Source organism: Aptenodytes patagonicus, chromosome 3, assembly GCF_965638725.1.
Source record: "Aptenodytes patagonicus chromosome 3, bAptPat1.pri.cur, whole genome shotgun sequence".
Taxonomy (NCBI): domain Eukaryota; kingdom Metazoa; phylum Chordata; class Aves; order Sphenisciformes; family Spheniscidae; genus Aptenodytes; species Aptenodytes patagonicus.
Window position 1 is genome coordinate 111,052,556 of NC_134951.1, and position 17,227 is coordinate 111,069,782.

Below are 17,227 nucleotides of genomic sequence, written 5' to 3' on the forward strand. Positions count from 1 at the left end.
TCCTTGCATTTGTTAAGGCCTTCATTGCCTTGAAGGGAGATTTATAACTGCAAGGCATTGTTAGTTATTATTGTTTACCTTTATTAATATGTGGTGAATTAATAAGTGTAATATTCAGAAAAATAAATACATTGGGGAGAGATAAGAGAAGAAGGGAATGCCTTTCATCTCACTTTCCTTTCTGCACTTTATTTGGCTGTAGTGTTAAGGTTCTTGTCAAAACCAGCATTTCAGATACACTGGTCTGAGAAGCTACCGAGTTACATGGGCAGGTATGATGAAAACTAAGGTTTGAGCCTTTTTTGCTTTTTTTTAATGGGAGATGTTTAGCAAAAGGATATAGACAAGGAACAAAATATGACAAAAAGGATAACATTCTCTGCCTTTTGAGGCAGGTTGCCCATCTATTCATGCAATTTTGAATAATCTTTCTAAGCAACTGCTGTCTGTCACTCTTTAATAGAGGAGAGAAGAGCTCTTCATACTGACAGAAAGTCAGGAGGGGTGATTTCCACTAGAATTATACTTGACAGTCCAAAGATCACTACAAATTATTTTGCTTTATGTCCTGTCCTTGCTTCATTGATCATGTAACTGCAACTTCCAGAGGGATTTAAGCCTCACTTTAAATATAATTAGGATGCAAATTTGCCTCAATATGGCAACTTGAAATACCAGGCAGGTTTGTAGCTGAGATCATACGGAGAAAGGCAGGGAACTAAGTCATATGAGATGATACTGAGACATTGACTGATATACCCATCTAATGGCTAATGGGAAAGTGCTGTTACAAATATCAAAGCACTTGCTGCATTTCAGAGATAAGCAGTTAAAAACAGTCAAATAAAGTGGTGAGTGAAGGAACATTGCCAAGGATAGGCAAGGATTAAAGGTTTATTCTTTGATACTAACATGCAACATGGAGTTGCGTATTTCACCTATTAGGTTAATATATCCATGTAAAATTACAACATTAGAATGTTTAAGCTGAACGATCGTTTTTGTCTCTCTTTGTCTGGTACTTTTTCAGGGCATGTACGTTTAAACTTGCACGTATTTTGCAGTAGTCTGCCTGCTACAAAGAGACAGAGGTAATGCATCGTTTGTGCCTGTCATTGGGAGCTAAGCCTGTACTCTGAAAGCTTGTGATGTGAACCAGGCAGGCAATATTTATTAACTCTGTTAATAGGTTCCTTATCTGAAGTACAAACCCACACAAATAGTGTAGGTATTTGGCCTATGGGGCTTTCTAACACCATTCTCCTGAATCTGAACTGCTATCTAAAGAATCAAATTTTAGTGCATCTTTGGGTTATCTTTTCAAATAAGGGATACTGAAGTCCATAAATAGCAGTGGTGATATCTGCCAGTATAAAACTCTTTCCAATTTCTAGATTATGTACTGAATTCCATTACTAATTTGGAAGCTCCTGACTATTGAGACAGTTCCTACACCTGCCATATGTAAGTTCCCGCAATGTGGCTTTGATGCAGGGGTGGAGAGTAGAGCTGTGTCAGGCCTTTCTGCTCAAACAGCTCCTAATCAAACTGAAGCTGTTGAGGTGCAGTCATATGGGTAACATGCAAGCAGGTTTTCTTATCTCTTTGGCCACAGCTTGACTCGCTGGGTAGATTTCCCTGCTTTCTGAATCGTCTTCAGAGGAAATTCCTGCTGCGCTTCCTTGTCAGGGACACCTCTTCCCTCAGGCTGCGGCAGCAGGCAGAGAGTTCTTTCTGGGCTTGGTCCCTGCTAAGATTGGCAAGGGAAGAGTGTGGTGTCCCCTCAGCCACAGAGAGCTGAGCCTACTGGATAGCCAGGTGAAGCCTGAAACAGGAACCTTATTTCACCATTTTTTATTTCTCTGCCACTCATTATTTTGCTAATACATTATTTATGACCCTTTTCTCATGCTCATAAGAATCTTCCTTCTTCTCCCTACTGTTAGAAGTGAGGGTTAATAATGCAGGGATAAGTTGATACATGTAACTTATGTATAAAGGCTCTTAAAGACATTTGGCAAGAAAAAGGTTTTGACTTTTTCAAAAAAGAGATTGGTTAGATCTAGTTTCTTTTGGCAGGTGTCAGGATAAAAAGCTCCAGACACCCAAGAGTTAATCCACTCTCTTTAGGAAAAAAATGAAGCAGAGATATAGCACCAGCATCATTTAGCTCTGTTATTAATTCACATACAAGGGCTGTAATGCATAAGATTTGCGTGTGTATGTGTGGGTTTGTATGAATGTCAATTAGCGTGAGCTGGGATGGCGTTTCTGCTAAATTGAAGACAAATGCTTTTGGAGTCGTGCCAATTTTGATGCAAGTTCCCGCAAAATAAAACTTTCTCATTTTACTAAGTAGCTGTTGTAATGAAGCAGTCTTGGCAATGATATGGATTGTTTGTGTTATCTGTGCAACAAATTTGAAAGTTAGGAGAAGGCTCCCAACTTTCATAGCAGGTTTGTGCTGTGTTCCAAATGGAGCAGTGAAAAAGGAAATCATATGCCTCCTCCCTGTTTTTAAAATAAGCTTGGTGTATTTACCGCTTGGATCTTCTGATGTGGTGTCTGCAGAAAATGGGGGCTGAAGCTGACAGCCCAGGAAGTCCTCTCCAGTTCCCTTTCCTGGATTCTGTTTTGACAATTAAGTGACAATAAATTAATAACATTTACTGGCATTACTGTTTCATTATAGGACAAACAAGAGACTTTGATCGAGAAAGGAAGGTAAAATGTTTCAATCTCTACTAAGCAGTGTGTTTTCTTTAAAATAAATACAATGAATAAATACAAATTGAACTATGTCATATAATCCGATTTTCCTAAAACCAAAATAAATTCCAAAGCAAAAATATAGTGTTGGAACAGAAAGCAATTTTTGTCTTTAAATCTGGAAATTCTTTCAGAATTAGTTTATTGGAAATGTTGAAAATATTTATTCTTCTGATGTAGAGAAAATACATATTTTTGAAAACTCTGATATGTACGCCTAATCCTTTTCTTACTAAAAATGAGGATCTGATTGCTTGTGCTAGTTAACAAAATACTAGTGTGCAGGATCATTGGTAGTATTCTTTCTGGATGAAAAAGGAGACTATAATAGACCTAAAACATTTCCGTGAATGTTTGTATGTTTTTTGACTTCCATGTCTTGGTCAAACTGTAGCTTACGTTTTACTTTCCGCTGCCTTAAATCCTCCAGTCCTGCAGTTTCAATACATATTTCTTCATTTCCTTCTCTGAACTGTTTACATAGTGCTGATAATAATGGTAACAGAGCAGCTGTATGCCCCCCAGCCCCTGAGCGAGTAAGTATTAGTGAATTTCTACTATAACATGTTTTGGATCCCCGGTAAATTGAAGTAGTTTGTTTTATGAAGAACTATTACTTTATTGGAGATCTTTTTACACCCAAAAAGATAGTCATTGGGGGCATGAGTGAGAACAGCTTTGTAAACTTGTAATATTGCACAGCTCCAGTATTTTAAAGTCAATATGCTTCAGTATCTGGCTTGCTGAAATGCCGAGTTTACTATAGTTATGATTGTAACTGTCATGAATAATTTTGTGCTCTTTCAGTGGGTCATAGATTGAAGTTGTGATTCTGAACATGAAGCAGCTCTGAGGCTTGCCAGAAAACCTTAATGAACTTTGTTAAGTACAGATCCAATACTGGGTACAGACCACTAGCGTTAAGAACATGAGTGAGTAGCACCATAAATGCTCATCTTACTAAGTAAGCACGAAATAAGAATATAAAAATTCCCTCTTTAAGAAGTGAAAAGCAGAGAGTTATACTGATCTGGAGATTTTCTGAAGGGTGTGAAAGTTAACCCCAAGACTTATAACGAAGATTTTTTTTCAGCTTCCTGTCAGCATATACGATGATGCTGTGCAGCATCGGCCTCTGTGTTTAGCCTATTTCATTTCTCCTGATTTAACTTCAGCGGTCACAGCCTACTTTGTCCTCTCTTCTGAAGACAGAAAGTGACCTGTGAAGGGAATCTGCAAATGACTCTTTTGCTGCATGTCTACCCAGCTCCAGGTGTTTTTAAAAGTGAATCAGCTGATAAACCCCTCTGTTACAGAGAAATGCAGGTACAGTCTAAAAGCTTTGTGCATATTCTTAACTGAGCCTGCATCCTTTCCATGAAGTTAATTTTCTATTTAAGTAATAATTATAGGATGTTTATAAAGTGCATACGCACACATTCTGGATGTTTTCCCATCACTGTACTTTCATGTTTTTATTTGATGCCCTTTTTTTGAGGGGCTGCAGGTAGATGATAGAGTGCAACAGTCGGCTGTGTTTTTTGCAGTAGAAGTTAAGTTCTGTCTTTTCTGCCTTACGAGGCTGTGAAAGCTGTGCTGTGCTGCTCAGTGGCAATCAAGATGTTGTAGGAAGACACTGATTTATTACAATACAATATGAAATGAGACCTGAACACCATTTCCTCTGAGCAGCCAGCTCTTGGTTTCAAGGCCTTAAAAACCCCAGCCCATCAGACGTTTAGTAATGTTTAGTAAAAACAAATAGTGAACAATACACTCAAGCACTGGCAAGTAAAAAAAGAGATATTTCCTGTCATAGCACAACCTGCATTCCATCCTTTTCCTGAGCTAATGAACTAAAGTAGGCCAAATTGCTCTCTGGTATACTCGTGTATAGTTTAGTATCATATAACAAGATTTGTTAGTATCACAGGCAGAATTTTTTCCCAGTGATTTTATTTCATTTTTCCTCCTAGCCTAATGTCAGCACTTTATGGTGTTCTTAAAAGAAGATTGTCAGGTTGATTCAGACCTGGTTTCAGTCATCTGTGATGCTGAGAGTGCTGAATTTAACAAAAAGTGGTCCTCGTGAGGGGGAGGAAGACAAGTACTTAAAAAGAAGTTTAAATCTCACATCTACATTACTTGATGTGTCATGTATGGTCTCTGGGCCATATCAAAGACTATGACATTAATAAAATTATTCTACAGTTAATACCTCTTATGATTTATAGGGTAGTACAAGTGTATTGAAAGTATTGTGACCAACAGCCACTTACGCTCAAATGAGTGTTCTCATTGGAGATCACAGTGGAGGTGTCAACTCAGAGGAACCCTTACAAAGGGGGAAGCGTTTTCCTTGCTGTGTTTCCGTTGCTTGGTAGCATGAACCAGATCAGTTCAACCAGAAGAGAAAGAAGGAAGAGGAACAAGCATCTTGAACAAATGTTCACCAACCACATAGCTAAATTTCTTGTTCAGATTCATTTCATATCATGATAAGAATTGAGTAGCAAAAATTGTTCTCTCAGCCTGTCACTTTCATAGAATCACAGACTCATAGAATAGTTTGGGTTGGAAGGGACCTCTAAAGGTCATCTAGTCCAACCCCCCTGCCGTGGGCAGGGACATCTTCAACTAGATCAGGTTGCTCAGAGCCCCGTCCAACCTGACCTTGAATGTTTCCAGGGATGGGGCATCCACCACCTCTCTGGGCAACCTGTGCCAGTGTTTCACCACCCTCACTAAAAAAATTTCTTCCTTAAATCTAGTCTAAATCTACCCTCTTTTAGTTTAAAACCATTACCCCTTGTCCTATCACAACAGGCCCTGCTAAAAAGTTTGTCCCCATCTTTCTTATAGGCCTCCTTTAAGTACTGAAAGGCCACAATAAGGTCTCCCCAGAGCCACCTTTTCTCTAGGCTGAACAACCCCAGCTCTCTCAGCCTTTCTTCAGAGGAGAGGGGTTCCATCCCTCTCATCATTTTTGTGGCCCTCCTCTGGACCCACCTCAACAGGTCCGTGTCTTTCTTATGCTGAGGGCTCCAGAGCTGGATGCAGTACTCCAAGTGGGGTCTCACCAGAGCGGAGTCGAGGGGCAGAATCACCTCCCTCGACCTGCTGGCCACGCTTCTTTGGATGCAGCCCAGGATACGGTTGGCCTTCTGGGCTGCGAGCACACATTGCCGGCTCATGTCCAGCTTTTCATCCACCAGTACCCCCAAGTCTTTCTCGGCAGGGCTGCTCTCAATCCCTTCATCCCCCAGCCTGTATTGATACCGGGGGTTGCCCCAACCCAGGTGCAGGACCTTGTACTTGGCCTTGTTAAACCTCATGAGGTTCACACGGGCCCGCTTCTTGAGCTTGTCCAGGTCCCTCTGGATGGCATCCCGTCCCTCTGGCGTGTCGACTGCACCACTCAGCTTGGTGTCATCTGCAAACTTGCTGAGGGTGCACTCGATCCCACTATGTCATTGATGAAGATATTAAACAGTACCGGTCCCAGTACGGACCCCTGAGGGACACCACTTGTGACTGATCTCCATCTGGACATTGAGCCGTTGACCACTACCCTCTGGATGCGACCATCTAACCGATTCCTCACCCACCGGACAGTCCACTCATCAAATCCATATCTCTCCAATTTAGAGAGAAGGATGTTGTGGGGGACCGTGTCAGAGGCCTTATAGAAGTCCAGACAGATGACATCTGTAGCTCTTCCCTTGTCCACTGATGTACTCACTCCATCATAGAAGGCCATTAGGTTGGTCAGGCAGGACTTGCCCTTGGTGAAGCCATGCTGGCTGTCTCGAATCACCTCCCTGTCCTCCATGTGCATTAGCATACCTTCTAGAAGGATCTTTTCCATGATCTTCCCAGGCACAGAGGTGAGGCTGACAGGTCGGTAGTTCCCAGGGTCCTCCTTTCTACTCTTTTTCAAAATGGGTGCAATGTTTCCCTTTTTCCAGTCACTAGGGACTTCACCTGACTGCCATGACTTTTCAAATATCATGGAGTGTGGCTTGGCAGTTACATCAGCCAATTCCCCCAGGACTCTGGGATGCATCTCGTCAGGTCCCATAGACTTATGTATATTCAGGTTCCTCAGGTGGTCACGAACCTGATCTTCTCTTACAGTGGGAGGGACTTTGCTCCCCCAGTCCCCATCTTGTGGTCCATCCACTCAAGAGGTGTGGGAAGAGAGGTTGCCAGTGAAGACTGAGGCGAAAAAGTTGTTGAGTTACCTCAGCCTTCTCCTTGTCTGTTGTTACCAGTTTGCCAGTCTTGCTCATCGGGGGGTACGCTTTCTTTGACCTTCCTTTTCTGGCTGATGTACCTGTAGAAGCCCTTCTTACTTTTCTTTGCATCCCTTGCCAAGTTCAGCTCCATCTGCGCATTGGCCTTCCTGACCCCATCCCTACACAACCGAGTAGCGTCCCTATACTCTTCCCAGGATACCTGTCCCTGCTTCCACTGCATGTGCATTTCCTTCTTGCCCTTTAGTTTGACCAGCAGGTCTCGACTAATCCATGCCAGTCTCTTGCCTTTCGTGCCTGATTTCTTACGCCCGGGACCAAGAGCTCTTGAGCTCTATGGAAAGCGTCTTTAAAGATCTGCCTGCTCTGTTCTGCTCCCTTGTCCCTGAGGGCAGTTTCCCAGGGGGTCCTATTGACTAACTCCTTGAAGAGCTGGAATTTTGCTTTCCTAAAATTCAGAGTCCTGACTTTACTCTTTGCCTGACCCATATCCCTCAGGACTGCGAACTCCACCAGTGCCTGATCACTGCAGCCCAGGCTGCCTCCAATCTTGACATCGCTGATTAGCTCACTTGGGTTGGTGACCATCAGGTCCAGTATCGCATTCCCTCTGGTAGGGCTGACTATTACCTGGCTTAGGAAGTTATCTTCAGTGCACTCCAGGAGTCTCCTGGATTGCCTACAGCTCGCTGTGCTACTTTTCCAGCAGATGTCGGGTGGTTGAAGTCCCCCAGCAGGACGAGAGCCTGTGAGCGTGATGCCTCCTGTAGCTTCATCAATAGGCTCCCCTTGATCTAGTAGACACCAAGCACAAGGTTCCCTTTGTGGCCTTGATCTCTAATTCTTACCCATAAGCTTTCAACCTGCTCATGGCTATTCTTCAGAGACAGCTCTTCATGCTCTATCCATTTCTTGATGTAGAGGGCAACCCCTCCGCCCCTCCTTCCTTGCCTGTCCCTTCTGAACAGCTTGTAGCCGTCGATAGCCGCACTCCAGTCATGGGATTCGTCCCACCAAGTTTCAGTAATGGCAACTAGGTTGTAGCCTTCTAGTAGCATGGTGGCTTCCAACTCCTCCTGTTTGTTGCCCATGCTGCGTGCATTCGTGTAGAGGCACTTCAGCTGGGCTGTTGGCCATGTCACCTTCTTAGAGGAACACCCCTTAATTCCTTTGAAGTATTTCACTGGTGTTTCCCTGTTGGCTCCTGTTACCTCAGAAGCCCCAGTTCATCTCCGTAAGACTTCAAGTGTGCTGCAGTGTAGCCAGCACTTCTCAGAGCAACAGGCTGAGGGCCCTCACTAGCACCCCATTCCTCTAACCTTGGCGTGTCATCCCACAGCTTGTCACAGGCAAGCTTGATATTATCCCCCTCCCCCTTCAAGTCTAGTTTAAAGCTCTTTTCAATCAGCCCCACTAGCTCGTTAGCAAAGACCCTCTTCCCCCTTTGAGAAGGGTGACACCAGCAGACCTGGTGCCGTGTAGTCCATCCCATTATCGAAAAACCCAAAATTGTGGTGGTGACATCAGCTATGGAGCCATGTATTAATAGACTGGGTGCATCTGTTTCTTCCAATGTCACTGCCCGCAACTGGAAGGAGAGAGGAAAAAATAACCTGTGCTCCAGATTCCCTTACCAACCATCCCAAGGCCCTGAAGTCTCTTTTGATTGCCCTTGGACTACGTGTTGCGGCTTCATTGCCACCCACATGGAACAGCAGTAATAGGTAATAGTCCGAGGGCTATACCAGGCTAGGAAGTTTCCTAGTGATGTCCTTAACACACGTCCCAGGGAGGCAGCAAACTTCCCTAAGAGGAGGGTCTGTCCAGCATATTGGATCCCCTGTTCCCCTCAGAAGGGAGTTGCCTACAACTATAACCTGTCTTTTCTTCCTTGTGGAGGTGGTCATGATATGGGGGGTAGGCCTTTCTGACCCTGGCAGCACCTCTGGTGTAGATGGACCATCATCCACGTCATCCATTGATTGGCCTTCCACATCCAGAGCCTCATACCTGTTGTACAGAGGCACCTGGGAAGGCGAGGTGGGCAAGGAGGGGGTTCACCTGCCACCCTGAGCATGGACTTGCCTCCATTCACTCCTTTCCTTTAAGCTACTGCCTTCAGCTTGGCGAAGGAGGATACAGGATCCCCTTGATCTAGGGGTTTTTCTGGTGACTGTTCCTGTTTCTCTCTCAGGGAGGGCAGAGCATGGTTCCACCAGTCTATCTCTTTCTCAGACTCCCTGATGCTCCTTAACCTTTCTACTTCCTCTCGTAGCTCTGCCACCAGGCTGAGCTCGTCCACCTGGTCACACCTCACACAGCTGTTCTAACTACTGTCATCTGTTACCAGCAAAAGGCTCTGGCACTCCCTGCAGCCTGAGACCTGGATGGCAGCATGTTTTCATGGGAGCTCTGCCTGGGTTGCCACATCCATTCTGGCGAGTGCAGAGGACATAGCTTTCTGCCAGGTGGATACCATAGCTAAGCTCCTTTGTCGATGTCACTGTTCTCTGCATCTCTCTATGGGCTCCCCGTACTCCATCGTGTCAAGACAGTGACTTACATTCCATTTCAGGTCCTTTTGCATTCTTGCCTGACTAACTGTCTCTCTCACGTTTTGTCTGTTTCTGCTTCTGCTCAACAAAATCCAACCAAGTAACTCACCCAGCTTGCATCAACATGGTTCAAACATGATAAATGTTCAACACTATTTCCCAAACACAGTAAATATGTCTATACAGCAGTTGATGGGCAGGCGTGATGTTTAAGAGCACAGCATGCTTCTAAAGCTGTCCACCTTCTGCCCATGTGCTGACTTGCAGACAGCCTATGAACTGCCGGTATGGGTGCTGTGAAAGCTGTGCATGAGAGTGGAGGGGTAGAAAAATTGTTTAAATGAACCACGAAAGACAGTTTCTTCAAGATGGGGTTGTGGTGCATTGACAGGGTGGTGGGCAAGGAAACATATGTTAAGTGTTACTGTTCTGTTCTGTGGTTAGTGTGGTTGTCATCAAGTTCTGTTTTATCTTAACTTTCCTGAGATGCCAATAAGCAATAACATCCAACTTCTTTGCTGTCACTGAATTTACACCCACACCAACTCCACTGCCACCCTAAAACATCACATTCTCAATTAAAATATATTTCTGTAAGAGCTCAGTGATTAAAAAAAAAAGTATCTTCCCTAAAAATGAGAGATCATAATTCATTCCTACCATTAATAGGTGAATTTTTCAGTTTGATGGGTGCATAAGCATCGGAAGAAAACAAAATTCAGGTTCAATCTTACATGAATGCTTCATTATTCAAAGCTGTTATTGTCTGGAGAGATGAGCACAGAGAGTGTGGGTAATGAAAACAAGTTTTATAAATATCATTGCAATTGTAGCTGTACTGAAACATACGTTGTCATCACAATCTCATCTGTTCAGTATGTGTTTAAACTGGGGCAAACTCCTTGCTGACTTACACTTGGAGTTATGAGATTTGCAGATGGTGTGAATCACTAGAGAATGCAACCAGTATTTTTATAAACCTTTGGTTTTATTAGGTGGATAACACCCTCAAGCACACTTGTATCAACAGAAAAAAGCACGGCTAAGGCAGTGGCAGAACAAACTTCCTGCAATGTTTTGCAACGTGGAATCACAGAGAAAATTCCCCAAGTCAGAAGATAATTCAATATCCATTACCCATTCAAACCCTGGCCCCTTTTTGCAGTAATGATAAAAATTTTTGCTAAACGTGATGGTTTTTTTTTCTGATACAGCTTTGCAAATAAACAGATAACTTGTTTTTTTCTTGCCGTTCCTAAATAAATATCAAATACTCCTTATTCTCTTTCTATGAAGCTGTGTACAACATTAATATTTACTAATAGAAATAAATTTCTCCTCTGTCTAAGATCAGTCCCTGGCCCATGTTTCCAAAATGCTATCTGCTTAGCTATCTGTTTAGCTTTGTGACTAGAGGCTAGTCATTTTTCTTTGGAACTGTCTGTTTATTGTGTGGCCTTTGGAGAGATGGGGTCGCTGATGTCCACGCGTATGTATGTTTTGTAGTCTTAATTGCCACCCTGGATCAAATTAGATTGGATAACTAAAAGATATTGAACAGTTTATAAAATACACTCATTTGCAAAGGTGAAATGATGTCAGTGCACATGGTGAAGTGCCCTGACTGGGATCTATTACATTGTTTGCCTCCAGATGAACTAGTCTGTCAAGTTGCTGGTAAGTGTGGCAATTTCAGAGGTGAAACAGACCTTGAGCATACCCGGATGCTGCTGCAAAGCGTTCAGCAACTCCAGTCGGCTGATGTATGGGAAGCAGGTAGCTGTAGTGCATCCAGCTGAAATGTAAATGGGCGGAAGATTGTTTCTCTGGAGTATGGCCAGAATGCTGCACCTCCCGTGAAAGCATTGTGAAATACTTGATGGAGGCAAGTAGTTAGCTAGTAGTAGTAGTTTTTTGTAGGGAAAAATGGCAACTCCGGCCACACATGCCCTAGGGCATTAAACTGCTACACGAGGCTAGTTATAATTGAAAGAGGAAGATGTTTCCTAATTAATTATGTAAACCATGCTGCAGCACAACCCAGCCTTATTTTCAGTAATACAACATAATTTGTTGCACAGTTACGTAGTATATTTTGAGCAACCGCCAATCTTAAGAAGCTACAGCTTTGTTTCCGTTGTTTCTCACTTGCAGTTTTAGAATTAGGACACACAGCATTGTGAGATTAAAAAAAAAAAACCACAAAAAACCATGCCCCCCCAAACTTTGGGAGTTTCTTTATATTCCCTCTAATTGTGAGCCTGCCCGCTGTTACGTTTTCAAACTTTTCACTGTGACTGAGAAATAGGAATGTGCTTTTTCATAAATTAAAAGATATCTTCATGTCATCACTGGATTTCTATTCCTGAGGATTTAACAAAATACAAACTGTTATGGAACTTTTATGAAATAAAATACGAAGAATTAAGGAGGATTTATTTCTGCCAGCCTTCTTCCAGAGAGACACTGAAACTTTCACTGAAGAAACTTTCCTCCAATCCTCTGTGCTTGATACCAGACCTCAATCTGTTTGTTGCAGGTGTAGCAGGAATGTCTCCTGACATTGTCATAATTTGCAGGCATCCCCAAAGGTTTATGTGTGAGACTATTGTATTTACACTTACCGGTTGCATGAAAACAATGTACTTGATACTGTCAGATTTGTTTCAATGCACTTATAATGCAAGCATAACATAAAATAAATTGTGTGCCAACAAATAAAGAGTAGGTTTTTAACTACAGAGTTCAGAATGCTGGTAAAAAAAAAAGAGAAAGCAAAAAATGAGGAAATCTAAATGTGTAGTATATTTGAGGCTAATCTCTTTTCCAAACTGTCATTTAGGCTTTCTTCAAGACTTAGCTGCATTAGTTAAGGCTAGCTCAGCAGAGCCCAGCCTTAACGGTTCTGTTTTTCAGAGCGACCTGGTTCTTCTTCGTCTAAATATGCTTCAGGGTTATCATCTTATCTCTGTGTTTAGTGAATCTTTAGAGGCTTTCCTGGACTTCTTGAAGGGAGTCCATCTTATGATTCCAGTATTCGGGTTCCTTGTGTTGTTGTCTCAGACCAGTCTTTCCTCACAGCATGAGCTGGATCTTGTACTGGCTGTCATTTCATGATTATCTCAAACTCCTGGTTGCTGTTACTCACTACCAAAAGGAAGAGCACAGCACAGTCACTCTTCCCCCCCGCCAAGGAAATTTCAGCTCATCTCTACATTTACAACAGAAAAAAGCTGTTACCACTGTACATTATTAAAAACAGTTGTCACTCAAAGCTCGTAACAGTTTTCTATCTTAAAGCTACATCTGTAAGTACCAGTGCAGTGAGGCAAAGAGAATTTAAGGGAGATGCACAGGATGCTGTGCATCTTGTGGCATCATTTACTTGATGCCACAAGTAAATCAGTGGCACAGCTATGAACAGAGGCCAGCTCTCTTACCTGTTACAGGGCCATCCTTCCCCCTTTCTGTCAATGCTGTCAGTGCTGATGTTGATACCCAATTACAAACAGAAGCGTGTGCATCTGACTTGCATGGTTGTTACCCTCTTAACAGTTGGCTCAGCTTGAGAATATGAAGACCTGTTCAAGAAGTATTAAATATAGAGGTGTCATAAGCCTTATTCTTCATAACTGTACTCCGACCCTCTCACAGTTTCTGTTATTTGCTCTTTTACCTTAGTCTAAACATCCGTTGCAGATCTAATTCCGAACTTGTAGAGATACTGCATCCATGGGGAGAAATGCTTGACTTATAATCATGTTTTATCGTTCCCTTTGTGGTTTATTCTGGCACTTCGACTTGTCATAGTTGAATAAATTGAATTCTGTAGAGTGCTCTTGTAAAATGTCACACTTTTGATTTTAAATGTGCTTCAGCGTCATGAATGCCACATTAGAGTGGGATGCAGAGTAATGCTTACATTTGTGGATTGTAGCTCTAAGTTTTATTCTCAAGCCTCTCACAAGATTATTAAATGAATCATGGATAGGTCGTTTTCAGGATTTCTGCTCCTGCATTCCACATCTGTAAAATGAATGTGTTTTACCTATACAGCAGGTCTGCATTGACACCCAGTTGGTTATTTTTTGAACAGCTAGGCAGCAAGCATGCTGTAACATGTCATAGAATGGTTGTTCCCCTCATATACTAATTACCCAACTGCTACCTTGTACTTCCATCATCTTTTTATTGAGAACAAATATTTTCCTGGGTTGTAAATTGTCTAAATTCATTGAAATAATTGTTTTAACATATATGTATGTGGTGCCTGTCATAGTGAGCTTTCATTCCTTGGGTGAAGCAAGCAGAAGAAAAGGTATTACTAGAACACAAACATAAAATAAAGAATGTGCTTTGAGATCTTTGAATGAAATAAGCTAAGGGTTACTACAGCTGTTTTCTTTCCAAGAAAACATTATCAAGCATTATTATTTTTATGGGCACCTTTATCTGCTGTACTTTAAAAGCAGGCAGTAATTACCAGTGTGTCTGAATCCATCAGTTAATGGAGGAAACTAAACGACATGAGCAAAAGGCATGTCTCCATTAATGAGATCTGAGGTAAAGGTTCTAAAACCTGCTGGAATTTAGGAAGGTCATGTTTTGCTCTGGAGTAGTTTACCTTTTGAGGAGTTTGCTTGATAATGAATAGTGGCTTAATAATAATTAAACTGATACTAATTCAGAATTAATATCTGAAGTAGGTTTAACAACTAATAAAAACGGGCTGTTGTGTATGTATTAAACCTGGAATAGCATATCTGATGCATGTCTATGTTTTAGGCAGCTAAGGACTTTTTCCATCAAGTCTGGAGATGCATTAATTTGTGAAATAGTTTTATGTCATTTGGAAGTTTGGGAAACAAATTGTAGCTGATATGAGGGAAGAAATCTGGAAGGCAACAATGCTGAAAAGGCTATGGATATGATTTTACGGAGTGACAGATTAATGGGTTCTAGGTGTTATATGTAGGAGTATCCCATGTTTTCTTTTAACTAGTTAGTTCTTAAAGGAGTGTATCGGGGAAGCTAGTTTCCCGTATTTTCTCTGGAAAGGGAGGAAGGGAGGCAATACATCTAAATAGTCCCTAAACGAAAAATAAGCATTTGAATGAGCATTCATTATAATATTTGAAAAAATTCTTTTTCAGATAATTGCCTTTGATGAACTTCGGACAGACTTCAAAAGCCCAATAGATCAGTGCAACCCAGTCCACGCAGTGAGTACAACCACTGGCTTGCTAAGCAACAGCTACTAAAGAAAGGGAGATGCACTGAGCTGTCAGTGGAAGTATGAGTGTGGAAGTGAATGTAGAGTCTGTTGTGAAGTCAACTGCAGTTTGGAAAATGGATTTATTGGGCCAGTCTTAGGAAGCCAGATGTCAACTCTTTATGCTAATAGCTTTCCTTTTTGCTGAAGGAGGCAGGACAATGATTTGGAAGTTCAAAAACTGAAGGATATATAATGTGATGCTAATGCTTTCTTTTTATCTTTTCATTCTGTGGCACAGGTTTTCCCTTTTGAAATCATTTGCTTTCTCTCTGTTCAAGCATGGGATGACCACCTTCTCCCATACCGTGTATATCAATGAGTCAAAAGCTTGAAGGGATTTGCTAAGACGTGCGTTCCTAGACCTCTCTGTCCCACGGCAGGGCCTTAAATTCTCCTGTGCTTTAAGAGTAAATAACACATTCTGCTGCATCTGCTATGGAAAAGGTTAAATATCACCCTGGGACTGTAAACTCAGTTTTACCTAATGAACCAAAATGCAACCCAGATTTAAGTATATGAAAAATCCTCTGTTAATTAAAGCTGTAATCTAGGGTGATTTAGCTGACTACAGTTAAAAATGCATCAGATTTGTACCACCAGAACGGAGAGCAGAACTCGGCTCCCTGTCATCTCACTGTGAATTACAATGATTATGACAGGTGCTGAATGTGATCTCTACAGAGTATCAAGTTATTGAATTGCCTACAAATGATAACCAGATTCAGTAGCTAGTACTTTGCCATTTAACCTTGTTTCATAACTCAGCAGAGGATTTGTGGTACTGCTTAAGACCACTGATGATTTTAAGCGTAATCTTTACATGAATCTTCAAGTAAGAAGACTTGTTTACTGTTCACTAACACATAAGCAAAGAATGAGAACAGAAGAAAGAAATTATATGAAGAAATCCTGTAGAGGACTTCAGTGGAAGTAATCTGGTTTTGAATTTACTGGAAGTAATCTGATTTTGAATTCTCTTTATCTGTTTTTACTTCCCATCTTGAGAACTGCACACAAGAAATGTGTATTTATATGTACCAAATTCCAGTAATTTGTTCTCTTCCTAAAACTTGTAAGATGCTCCATGGAGAGCATCTTTTATTGTGAAATGGTAATGGAATTGGTCTCCAGGATGAAAAAAGTTAGTAAGTCCCTGTTTCAGTCATGTTAGTGGTGTAATCAAAAATTTAACCGTAGAGTTTCCAGGAAAACAGAGCAAAATATTCTGTGATCAGTTGACATATTTGACTCTCGTCTATGAAACTTTTTGTGATAACTCAAGCAATAATCTCAGATTGCCTTCTTCTGCACAGTATACATGTTGATGCCTTTGTATTGACATAAAAGGAAGATTTTTAGCAGGTATTTCTTATTTCTTATAGTTTTGGTCAGGTGTATTTTCATTTTTCCTTACACATAGTTGCTCATGCCCTATTCCATTTATTTGGTGGGGTAGTTTTCTTTATTGCACTATAAGAATGTCTGACATTTACTCATGTGTCTTCCACAATGTTTTCAGGACAGAGGGTAGAGCCTTTTTGAGAGGAGAAGGCTGAATTAGGGATAAATCAGAGGCAAAAACAATGGCAGTACTGAGAATTTAATTCAAATTTCCTGGTTCACATTCTATTACCTACAGTTCAAAGATAGACTTTCTACTTGTCCAAGGCCAGCTGCAGTTAGGCATCTGTCTTCTAAAGGGAATTCAGAGGATTATCTTTCTCTCTCCACGTACCTCCGACTAAAGGCAAAAAAGCTTTCTGCAGCTTCACAGGCACATCCACGCATGTCCATTCTTATGTTTGCAACCGTGAGTCTAAAATTTCTGAATCTCTTTTAGATCACAGACACCAGAGGGAGGCACAATATTTGTCTGGTGCCTATCAAGCTTCCACTGTCTCACTGTCTCTCCAAAATGATCCTTTTTTTAAAAATGGCTTAAACTTGGGGACAGTAAAGGAAAAGAGACATTTCTTTGGAGAATAGAAATAAAACTCAAACTTGGAGCAAATTTAAAACATTTGAAAAGCAAAAATCTTAGGGAGAGTTGGCTTCTCACATTGGTATATTACATTACTTGTTTAAAAAAGGTCATTGTTCAGAATATTTTTTCCCATGTCTAAATGAAAATATTACCAGATAGTCTTCTGAGGACAACAAACCCACTCTGCCTTCTGCAGTGTAACCAACAGTAGAATCTTTCACAGTAACTCCAGTGATGGGGTTATGCAGAGTGAAATCTGATTTTACTAGTGAATTTCTCATTATGAGCCATTTAAAAGAAAACCTGTCTTTGACTTGTCTTCTTTCTGTGAATCGAGCTTAGAGCATCTTTTGAGTCACAGTGCTTAATTACAGTGACTTTCAGTATT

General features: G+C 41.4%; 1 protein-coding gene across 2 annotated transcripts in view; it reads left to right on the top strand.

Annotated features, from left to right (window-relative positions):
• Positions 1 to 17,227, top strand: part of CNIH3 (cornichon family AMPA receptor auxiliary protein 3) — a 55,702-nt gene that overhangs the window by 15,503 nt on the left and 22,972 nt on the right. For both annotated transcript variants that reach the window (XM_076334652.1, XM_076334653.1), the window contains exon 2: positions 14,734 to 14,802. In XM_076334652.1, the coding sequence (XP_076190767.1) occupies positions 14,734 to 14,802 (69 nt within the window). The remainder of the gene's footprint in view (positions 1 to 14,733; positions 14,803 to 17,227) is intronic.